The 12,170-nt window shown below is 32.3% G+C and overlaps 1 protein-coding gene across 1 annotated transcript; it reads right to left on the bottom strand.

The window, feature by feature from the left end:
* Positions 1-2,176: 2,176 nt before the first annotated feature.
* On the bottom strand, positions 2,177-3,686 carry LOC106691657 (oxysterol-binding protein 2). Its single transcript, XM_014437507.2, has 2 exons — positions 3,414-3,686; positions 2,177-3,333 (listed from the first exon to the last, which is right to left on the bottom strand). The coding sequence occupies exons 1-2, from the start codon at positions 3,428-3,430 to the stop codon at positions 2,190-2,192; spliced, it is 1,161 nt and encodes a 386-aa protein (XP_014292993.1). The 5' UTR covers positions 3,431-3,686; the 3' UTR covers positions 2,177-2,189.
* Positions 3,687-12,170: the final 8,484 nt, after the last annotated feature.

Raw genomic sequence — 12,170 nt, 5'->3', positions numbered from 1 at the left:
GAAATAATCCAAAAAAAAAGAAACAACTACACATCTTAAGATTATTTATCGTAGATTAAGTGAACCAAAATAAATATGAAGATATTAAAAATAAATATCGGCCAATTAATGTACTAGATTAGGCCGAATAAAAGTACCTGGAAAATCCTTTGAATCAGGCATTAGAGTTAAAATCTTCAAAACCATGGGCTAGCAAATTCGAGGTAGTAACATACTCTCCAGGTAAAAACCTGATAAATTTTTGATCTTTTGCACAATAAATTCTTGTTAATCTCCATTTTTTTCGGATAATTAATCCCCTTTCGGTTGTTCTTACATGGAATGAAATATGAACAAACAAAAAATCAAGTTATACTAAATTAAACTACAGGAAAGTCTCAATATTTTGGTATCGTATACTTGTTAGTTCTGAGTGAGCATTGTATCGAACATCCAATCGTAATCGGTTCCAGTAAAAAGGCCAATATATACTGGTAGATTTTTTTTTTGGCTGATTGCAAAATTAAACTTGTTCACTTTGATTTATTTTAGCAAGTTTAAAAAGAAAGTTAAACAAACACAATATTAGTTTTAAATTGTGGGAATCAAAAATGTTTCATTTGGTTATTTCACCCCATATTTTTTAAGATAAAAATTCCAACACTCGATCTCGTCGATTTTTCTGCCATTTTGTTAAATTTGAACATAACTGCGAAAATGGAAGAACTTTACAAACGTAAATTATTCATGATTCTTAATTGGCTTTATGAACTAGAGATTTTCCCTTTACGTGATAGTTAATGATAGAGACTAGGATCTGATTAAAAATATGTTAAATCTTATTTTAAAGCCTTTGCTTCACCAGAAGACATGAATTGATTTGATTTTACCCTATTTTTTTTTTCATTTTACTAATTCACATATTTTTCTTGGTGATTTATGGGATAACTTCGAGTACCTGTGATTTTAAAACGCTGAACGTTGTATTGAAAAATGCGCTGAAGGATTAAAAGCTCTTATTTGTTGAGATCTCTCAGCTAACCCTCTATGCTAACATCAGGATAGATAAAAATGAAATAGTTCTATCAATAATCGTTTCAAAAATATGTGGTCTAAGATTGGTCTGCGGACCACATCAAGGCTCTTCTTGTACATGAGTATTCTGCTCACCACCAATCGGATCATCAGTGGTTTTGTAGAATGATCTGTCGCATAATACAACTACGGTAATTTTTGTATGACAAGAGAATTTGACAATTTCTTTCAAGGACAGACTTATTGAAAAGTCTAGATGCTTCTATACGTCCTTTGCATGATATTACGAGGCCAAATGCAACTTGTTCAATTGTCTAGTGACTGCCTAGTGGACTGAATTTTGCAAAATTGTAATTATAAACACTGAGTTTGTTACAATACATTCGAAGCGCGTATATTGCATGCTTAACATCTGACGGAGTTAGCTGAGGATCCAACTTTCAGTGAGAAATTACTAAATACAATTTTATTCAAATTTTTGAAGGACGGTCTTAACGCTAGCGGATATCGGGAGTAACCATCTTGAGTTAATCAGCCTTTACATAACCCATGTAACGTTTTTGTAAGCTAGGTTCACATATTAGGAGCTGAAATTGAAGTCCTCGTTTCCAGATGTACCAAGATAAATGATCTTCTTCCCCACCTCTCTCTACTGGTGGCTCAAACACTACTAAATGTTTCTTAGAATGAGTAAGGCCTACTCGGGATTTCCAACCGTACTCAGAATTTCTGTAGTACGGGTTTGTTCTCTTCAGTCACTGCCTTGAGTGAAATTTTTCTAAACGAGAGTCCCATTTTTTTCCTGCAAATCAACCGTCGGTGCCTCCAAGGAGTGAAATTCACAGTGGGATATTCACCCATCTTTGCTGCTACACGATTATAGCACTGGGATCTAAGTCCATTCCAAGACTAAGCAGCTAAGAGCGGAAACCACCATGCTCAATGATGAGTTACAAGGCCTAATAAGGTAGCCCTAAATAGTTGTAACCAGAAAGGCTAGCTTAAGTGCGATTCTCATTAAACAAGTGACTTCCGAAGAAGAAGAATATTACTGTTATTTTGACATTATACTGCATTACCTTATGAATTATGATGTCAGTATAATTCAGTTCTACTTTACCTCCGTTCACATCACTCAAGATTAAACAAATTGAAAACGATAAAGTGTGAAAATTTTAGTATATTTTAGGACACCTTCCCCAGTCATTTTCTTTTTTACATTCCCAGTACCCTCCTAAGTAAACGTAGGTTTCGTCACCAATATTTTCAATTTTTTCTCTTTTGAACCACAAAGGATCGGGTTCATTTTCTTTATCCCTCAACCTTGCCCGTTGCTTTTCTTCAAGTGTAACTTTGGCGGTATTAGCTTCTTGCCAATTTCCGTTCTCAAAGATTCGTACGTCGGGACGAAATCTGGAATCAGTTGGTGCTACACCTGCTTCAGGTTCGTTTAACTCAATGGCAAACTGACCGAAATTGTACTGCAGGTGGCTGTTTCTTCGAGGTGGACTTTTCTCCCAAACTAAAGTAGCGGTCGTATTTTCATCTTCAATCATACTATCCGGGTCTTTTACTTCGCTGGCAGGAGCAACCATCATTCCCTTGTCCCACTCTCCAGCTACGCTCCACAGCTTCGCTCCAGCCGCATTCACTACAGTTCCAGTAACTTTCTTCTTAGATTCCTTAGCATTGCTTACGGCGTAGGTCAGTGTGCACTTATATCCATTTTTATGATTAATTATTTCGTCAGTACCATTTTGATCTATCCACATGGTGCCTATAATGACATTATTTATTCTAGTAATCACTTTATTCCAGGTATAATGATTTCCTGATTCAAATAATAAATGTGAAACTCCCTCCGGTTTGATTTGCATGTAGTTGCCACGATATTTCATCACGATTCCATAATCTTCCCAGCACTTCCATCCTTTCCCTTCAACGTATAATGCTGATCTAGGAGGATGATGACTAACTTGTTCAGCAATTGCCCTCCAACCGAGATCATCTGTTCTGTCGAAATCAAAGGTTTCGTTGAGGAGAGGATTGAATGGTTTGGCCATCCTCTCTGATGTGCTAGCATAAACGGATGCAGAAAAAGCTGCTACATGTGCCATTTGTTCACCCGAGTCCGTCATAGTTGCTGCTTTTTCAAGAGCATAAGCATATTCGAAATCTTCGGTCAGCCTCTGAAGAAATGATATAGGTTCACAAAAATTTACTGGAATTGATATTCTTGTGATTTCTTTGGACGCGAATTGCTTCACTACAGTCCATAAATCAAATGGCATGTCCGGCCGAGCCGGAATATCTTGCCTCCTGGACGGAATGTTGGCAATTAATGTAAAATATATATATAAAAAAATATATACTATTGAATTGAATAAGTATGTAATTACTTCATTTCAAAGGTCATTGATGTCCATTGCTTCTATCGAAATGGCTCATTACACAACCCATGATAGATACGTTTAGCGTAAATTATAAATAAAATCATGAATTACAACTATTTTTTGGTCCTCCAATCAACAGTTCCGTTCAACTCCATCACGACTGAGTAACCTGCAACTGTACTTATGACTGAGATGGATTTAGGGCTAACATATTAGAATTTATAGTTTCAATTTAGAGTTCAAGAAATTATAAAAAAAAAAAGGTTAAAGTTTTGAATTATTGACAGATGTTATAAATTTATTAAAATCCGATGTGTTGAATTCAAATGTGTTGTTTTTATAATGAATAAAACTGTATTTATTTCTTTTAAAGTTGGTCATGTTAGTAAAATTTATAAGGTATGAAACTAGTCATTGTAAAGAGCCTTTGAGTAACTCATGTCATAAACAAAAATGATTTCAGCATTTTATTTAAGTTAAAATTTATAGATATTTTAAAGAGGAAGTAATTTTCTAAAATTGTATCCCTTATTAAGATCGACACATTTATTAGAGCTCGAGATTATGAAAAAAAAACATATTTTTTTTCGAAAACATGGAAATATATAAATTTATTTTGGTTAATATGAAAACTGCTAACCTAAGAAGATGAACATCTTGAGATATTTAAAAAAAAAAAAAATTAATAGATGTTTAAATGTCTTAAAGTTCAAGAGATTTTTTTATAATAGTTTTTCATAAGAGAAACTGTTTTCAAGATGACTCATTTTTGATGTATGAATGATAATGTAAAAATCATGAAAAAATATTTATTTAAAGAGCTTTAAGTATTATAAAACATACAATATTGATCATTTAGTCATTTCGTTTTAATACCTAAATCTTGAAATTCCTTCTTAAAATACAATCGGAGAGCAATATTTACCATGAACTAGCTGACAGTAGATATATTTAAAATGATATCAACCCAAATAACCTAAAAACTCTTGAATAATTCTTACCTGGGCAAACAGTTTAGCTCCGCCCCTTCCTTCTTCCTCCCTGTAAAAATAATATATTTAGTTTTCATTAAAAAAATTTAGACATTTTCAATTACATTCTTAGATATTTAATATGCAATTTTTATAATACATTTAACAGTTGAGTATATCGATAATGACCTCGGTAGGAGTCAAAATTAATAAAAAATATGATTTATTACAATTCTACGTTTTGGCCCACATCGTAGGCTTTCTACAGTGCTAAAAGTAAAAAAATATCCTTGATTTTACTGTTTCACCAAACAAATAATTTTATCTTCCAATATTTATTTTATTAATTTTGTTCACGACCCTTTAAGAGTATATCCTTTTAGATAATGATATATTGCATGACAGGTTTCAAGACGATTTAATAGAAATATATACTGGGCGGGCTGGTGCGTTCCACTATAATGACAGAACATATTAATGCATTGGGAAATGTAGTTTACAGTAGTGCTAAGTATATTTTCACTAACTTTAGAAAAAATACCATCAAAGGTTCTATCTTTTAGGAAGATTACAACATTTTAATTATTTTTCAACTGGATTTTATTTCATAATCTGTTCAGTAAAAACTTAATTGATAATTTACAATTTTCCTAAAAGAGAGAACCTTTTTGTATAATTCAAAAAGTTAGTGAAAATGTTTTTAGCCCTACTGTCAAGTCATTCTAATATATTAGAGAGTTTTTTTTTTTGCTATAGAATCGGTGGGAAAAATATTTGCATTGTATATGAATTGCTAAAGTACACAAAGGTTCGAATCTAATCTTCATCGTGGGTTGACAATCGAACCCATAATCTTTCGATTCAGGTTAGAATTGGTCCGTAACCTGTAAGATAACATGTTATGTCAACCTAAAATAAATTACATGAAGACATGGGAAAAAATAAAATAAAAACTTGAAATTCGTCAATAACCATGCAACAAAAGTAAAAATTTAAATTACTGTGATTCTGAAATGGAACTCAATTTTCAAAGTGATACTAAAGGCGGTAAAAAAAAATCACTAAACTTTCCGTAAATCCTTTTATCTAAATTGCAAACCTAAAACTAAACTAAATTTTATACTTGGATATATCTATCTAAACCCACAAGGTCTTATTTCACATATTTATCTCACACATTTATAGTTCAGCTAAAACGGCGGGTTTGAAATGACTTCTATTTTTTCAGTGCAAAATTATAATAATAATATGAAAGGAATATGGTCCGGGTGCGGTCAAAAAAACTCAAATAGTAGAAATATACTATTTTAATGAGCCAACGTTTCGCCCCACGTTGCAGGGCTTCTTCAGGGCTATTTTGACGGCAGTCAAAACAAAAAATTTTTGTTTTTTTTTTTACTGCCGTCAAAATAGCCCTGAAGAAGCCCTGCAACGTGGGGCGAAACGTTGGCTCATTAAAATAGTATATTTCTACTATTTGAGTTTTTTTGACCGCACCCGGACCATATTCCTTTCATCTTTACACACGGTCAATCAATAATCTTCCAGTATAATAATAATAAATGGAACTCCATGTATAAACCAACTATATTCCAGTTTATGCACACTCTTTATCAAATAAGGCAAATAAGGTCAATATTAACTTGTTCCTTGTCATAGAATGATTTAATTAAAGGGATCACGTAACCTGAAGATGGGAGCTAAGACGCAAAAACGTTGTTAAAATCAATAAAAGTGTTTTAAGAAAAGCTCCATCATTTTTGGATATTTTATCCTTTTATTATGCTATCGTATTATAGCATATCGTATATTATAATTCCTCTTTGATTTTCCTTTTCATTTTTTTTTCTATTTAAGAAAACACTTTTCATAATCACACATCAATAATTCTGATATATAGCACTATTATATAGTACTACTAGGGTAATTATTTCGTATCCCATAATATTCTCTGTGATGCTTTCCTCTACATCGAAGAAACTAAAGTTTTTAATGACCATATTTTATATACGCCATATATTGCAATGACATTTAGAGAGCACGGATATAGACTGTCCCAACAGTTATTATCTGAATCGGAACTACATTATTAATTTATCGCTGGATACCAATGGATGAAAATAATCCAGAGAGGGAACGATAACTCAGCCGGGACCAGGTGAGCACCGTTTCATCTCAAGCAATTAAATGAGCTCTGTGTAAAAAGTCTCCGTTGATTACGCAGTCCCGCCTCTGCGGCGTCCAACGGAATCCAGAGTTCGTCCTCTTTTTTACTTTTTCTTTTTTCCTTCGTTTTTATCCTCTCTTATTTTTATGAAGCTCTTTACCTCATGGAGATTAGATTAAATGCCACTCCCGTTACACGGTACCGACCAGTTCCTTCCTGACCAGTATTCTTCTTAATTTGATATTTTAAGAAGTAAAATCACTAAGTGTGTATGAAGTATCAATTCACAAATAGTTGTGTTTGAATTATTAATTTCTGTATATAATATAAATTACGGTATAATAAAATTGAAAAAATAATTGTTTCCAAGATGACCCGACAAATTAGATTTTTTAATATAAGTTCACTTTTTGCTACTGAAAAGTAGTTTTCTTTTCTTTTTTTTTTAAATTAAAAATCGACACGAAATGGGATTACTGAAAAAAAAAGTTTAGCATCTGTTTTCATACGTACAGATACCATAACAACATAAGGTTACAGAATTACTGGTTCTGCGATTCACTCGAGAATCTTTGAAGGCAAAGTACACACGATATTGCTATTTTGAGGTAAGTTATGTTTTTTGTGAATGATATTTTTGAGTTATCTGGAAACCTGTTTGTTATACCTGATAGTTAAGGATCTCTACTTTTAGGATATTACTAGGGTTTTGTTAGAATTTGTTTTTTAATGGAAGTGGGTGTACTTCAATAAAACCAGGGAGTTACCTTATTGTGACGTATTGATTCCTACGTAGTCCTCATTAGGACACTATCTAGTTGTTTTCGAGAAACAGTTGGCCAAAATATTATATATAATATTATATCATATATAAATGTGATCTATGATCCCTAGAATTTGTTTTTTAATGGAAGTGGGTGTACTTCAATAAAACCAGGGAGTTACTTTATTGTGACGTATTGATTCCTACGTAGTCCTCATTAGGACACTATCTAGTTGTTTTCGAGAAACAGTTGGCCAAAATATTATATATAATATTATATCATATATAAATGTGCTCTATGATCCCTATTGTCATAGTCTATTAATATGTGACAGACTTTAATATTATCCAATAAATAAAATTAGTTTTTTTATTTTTAATTAAAAATAATTTGCTTAAGTAAAAACATAAATTTTATTTGCTATATTAAAAAAATAATAGTGCTGTTATTTTCATCTTTCGTAGAAAAAGTAATGATTTTATGTCTGTTATTTAATTGTATACCCTACAATTCATCATTAAAAAGACAATGAAAGATAAGGAATGGAAAAGGCCCTAAAAGTAGAGGCACTGATTGTATCCCTTGGTCTGATTCCGAGAGTGGACCTGGGTATTATAAATTTCTGATGAGAGGGGACCCGCCTGAATTCGCTAGTAGGTTTAAGGAACAAATCCGGGCTGAGCTATATGAGGGCTTTCCTAGCAGTTCCCATATACATATCTCCCTTCACCACTTTATGCTTACGACTTCGTCGGACAATCCCTTGGGGGCATGAAAAATAAAAATGTCACCAGATAATCTTTCAGTACCAGTCATCTCATAAATATTGAATAACGGAACACAATGTTTAAAATAACGTAAATAGTTGACAATTATTTAGATGACACATTAATAAATATTGGTGTAGTTTTTTGATGACATTTTGGTTATGTATGTCTGATATTACGTTTTTACTTCTTGAAGTTTTTAAAGGAAATAGTTCATTAAGCTAGTGTTGTAGAAAGTGGATCTTTATTCAATTTGTTTTTAATTTATCACATAAATGTTAAAACTGATTTAGAATTCTTCTGAATAGCAATTTTAACGATAAAGGTATCTTATAAAGGGATTTCAAGACGTTTCAAGATACAAGAAAAAGGCACCCTGGCATTTATTTTATATCCTCTCAAAGGAAAAGTACGCAATTGAATTAGATTTTATCCTTTCGGAATAGAAATATCAGCATTTTAAATGAAAAGCAGAAACTTATTCGTCATGATACTGTAACTGAAAGAAAGTCAAAAAGAATAAATTTGGTGATCCAAAGCTAGTAGCATTGGCTCGACATAGATGAGTGAGTAAACGCTTTCTGATTATTTTGGGTTGTATAAAACTTTCGAAAGAGAAGTATGCATATTATTTTTAATTCAAATTTTTACTACTCATATGTGAATTATATATAAATATATTGTTTACATAAAGATGTATATAATATTTTTTTTTGTATTCTGATATATCATATTTTTTTTAAAAGATGTATAACAAATTAAATATGGTTCATCTAATTATTTTCTGACACCTTCAGTGGTCCGACAACCTATTGTCCAAGATTATTGTACGCCCACCAAGTATTAGTTGTTTTTCTGTGCCTATTAAGACAGGTACATTCGGCATTGATTTATAGTTTTTCAAGCACTTTTCTGAAATCAGTCGCTTTAATTAAAATTAACTGTATAATCCAGGCAACAAATGCTTAATGTGTGCTTGACATTAACCTGTTCGTTTCCATAAAATGACATTTTTTGCTATATTAGAAAGAAAAATGATGTCCCCGAGGAACAGATTAAAAAAAAAACCTTCATGTTGATAATATGAAATATCTATTCCGAAATGTATTAGCATATTAATGAATCGTGAGGTTTATGATTCACTCAAATTTTTTTTTTTAATAAATCAAATGATGTTAAAACCCACTAAACTGAAAATGCTACGTACATCTCAAATAAATAAAACGTCATTGGATTAAGAAAATCCATACAGTTTTGTGCTAGACTTTTCTATTTATTTTATCTACGAGGGCGGTTTGAAAAGTTTCCGACCTAACAAAAGCACAAGCCAATTTCTGATTTTTTTTTTTTATTTTTCAACATAGTCTTCTTGAAACTCTACACTCTACCCAGCGATGCTAACATCTCTGTAACCAGTCCAAAAAGTACTCCGCCTTTTTCTCTGTAAAATAATTGTTCACGAAGGTGATTGCCTCTTCTTTTAACGAAAATCTCCTCGGAGCGCAATTTTTAGATGAGGGGACAAAAAGAAGTCACTTGGGACTAGATCTGGTGAGTAAGATGGATGGTCAAGCATTTTAAACTGTAATTCGTAGATTTTCGCCATGGCAACCACTAAGGTGTGAGACGGTGCGTTGTCTTGATGAAACATGGTTTTCTTTTTCTGCAAATGTTGCCGTTTTTCCGCAAGTTCTGCCTTCAGCTTGTGAAGAAATGATCCATAGTGTGCCCCTGTTATGGTTTTTCCTTTTTGAAGAAAGTTGATTAAAATAACTCCATGACTATCCCATAAAACAGTCGTCATCACTTTCCTAGCCGAAAAAAGTTTTTTTTTGTTTTTTTTTTGAGCCGGTTCTCCCTTTGGAGTCAAATATTTGGAGTGTCTATTTGATTCAGGCATCTAATGTTGTATACAAGTTTCATCTATAGTAATGAATTGGCGTCAAAACTCGGATTTATTGCGCCAATAGAGCGTTGGAAATGTTCATTCGAACCCATTTTTGTCTAACGTGAGCAAACGCAGCACCCAATGTGCGGACACCTTTCTTATATCTAAATGTTGATTTAATATATACAACCTCTGGTATATCTCTCACTTTAATTCGGCGGTCGTCTTGCACCATTTGGTGAACTTTGGCGATGTTTTCGTCGGTAGTTGCAGTTTTTTGACGTCCCGAACGTTCATCGTCTGCCAAGCTCTTACAGGCGCCTGTAAATTTAGCTGCCAAAATTCCACTGTGGTAAATTATGGTGAAGAGTCCCTATACACAGAATCCAACTCATTTTTGATTTGCGTAGGCGTATTCCATTTCAAAAACAAATATTTAATAATAGCTCGAAACTCGATTTTGTCCATTTTCACAAAAACACTCACATCAACTCACTCAAACGACAGTAAAATAAACATTGCGCATCCAAAATGGCTGGAACTTTGGTGGGTAACCGTCAACAGACGAACAAGGAAATTCACTAGCTTTTATTTCTGAGTGCTTCCATCTTCACGTTGCTGTTGAAAACTTTTCAGATCACTCTCGTAATTATTTTGTTTTTTTTTAAATAACTGATATTTTTTTCCTCAGGCGTAGGAGACCATTTTACACTTTCCCAAAGACAACAATCCAACTCTAATTTCTTATACTTAATTAATAATTATGATTCTTGGGTATGTAAAAAATGAAAAATGACCTTCGACGTACTTACGGATTAGGACGATAGGGATTACCGACTGGTAGTTTAGGATTACATCTTCACCATCAATTTATATTTAAACTCAATTAAAAGCAATATTAAATTAAAAACCAAGTGATGTTCTATATTATTACATTCTTCTTCAAATTACTGTTGTTTTTCCCAATTCCTGAATAGAAAAATCTGATGTATTGAACGCATTTTTATTTGTTTCATCCTAAATATTGTTGTGTAAAACATGTTACTTATTAAAGCGCTGTTAGGTAATATTCATATAGTTGTAGGAGTAGTACTTGATTCGGTGGTAGTAACTTGAAATGGTAGTTTTAGTTTTTCCGACGCTTTTTTAACCTGGATTTCAAGCCAGCCAGTAATTCGATAGGCTTTTCCTCAATAATTTCTATGAACTTAAAGAGAATTTAATTTACATAGTATATTTTCTGTTTCTTCAAAAAAGTCATCCACGTCATTATGAGTAGATATGAGGCGCAACATACCGAAGGGAACATGTAAAACGGAAGAAAGTCGATTAACCTACAAAGAAAAACAAACACAATAATTTATGAATGACAATTTACTGCTAGTAACTTTCACGTTCCAGTTCATCAATCATTGATTAAATTGTTCATTCATAAAAAATTCCAAGAGATTGCTTCTACCAAGGCTGTTAGTTCAAACATAGTTTGTAATAAATTATTGTTCTACAGTTTCAATTTTAAACAAAGCATTCCATAATGATATCTTTAATTTTATTTGGGTAGAAAAATAACGAACAGGTTAAATTTGAGATTATCCACCATGTGTATAGATCAGTACCTTCACCATTTCTGTTTGCTAAAAACTTACCTATATTTTAAATTTGTCGATTTGTTGTTCGAAAATATGGTCTACTTGACTAACCTTTTTTTGTTGAAATATAGTCCTGTCTATGAAAATTCTTAGTCCATTCATTAATGAAAGTAGTGGATAGAATTTGATAAAAATTATTCTGGATCAATAATTTCCTATTTACCTTCAGCTTTGAGGCAATTTGTAAAATCGTATTTGGCAATTCGTAATTTATTTTTTATATTATTTTTATTTATTTATTTAGTTATTGCCAATTTGGCCAATCTTAATTTGATAAAATTACAGTACGACACTAATATCCTATTTTCCGACTCCGATTGCCTAATTTTTTGCCCAATAGAGAGTACCCACTTCATTAAAATTTGTTTTTTTACATTAAAAATGTAAACATGAATATTGAAGTTCACGCAAAAAATTTGTGAAAACATAATAATTCTATGAATACTGACACGAACAACCGCATGTTTTAATTGATATGTGCATGCCTACGTGTGTGTGTGTGTGTGTGTGTGTGTGTGTGTGTGTGTGTGTGTGTGTGTGTGTGTGTGTGTGTGTGT

The sequence above is a fragment of the Halyomorpha halys genome, unplaced genomic scaffold (assembly GCF_000696795.3).
Source record: "Halyomorpha halys isolate HHAL.00 unplaced genomic scaffold, Hhal_1.1 Scaffold2615.1, whole genome shotgun sequence".
NCBI lineage: Eukaryota > Metazoa > Arthropoda > Insecta > Hemiptera > Pentatomidae > Halyomorpha > Halyomorpha halys.
This window is presented reverse-complemented; position numbering and strand designations above follow the sequence as displayed.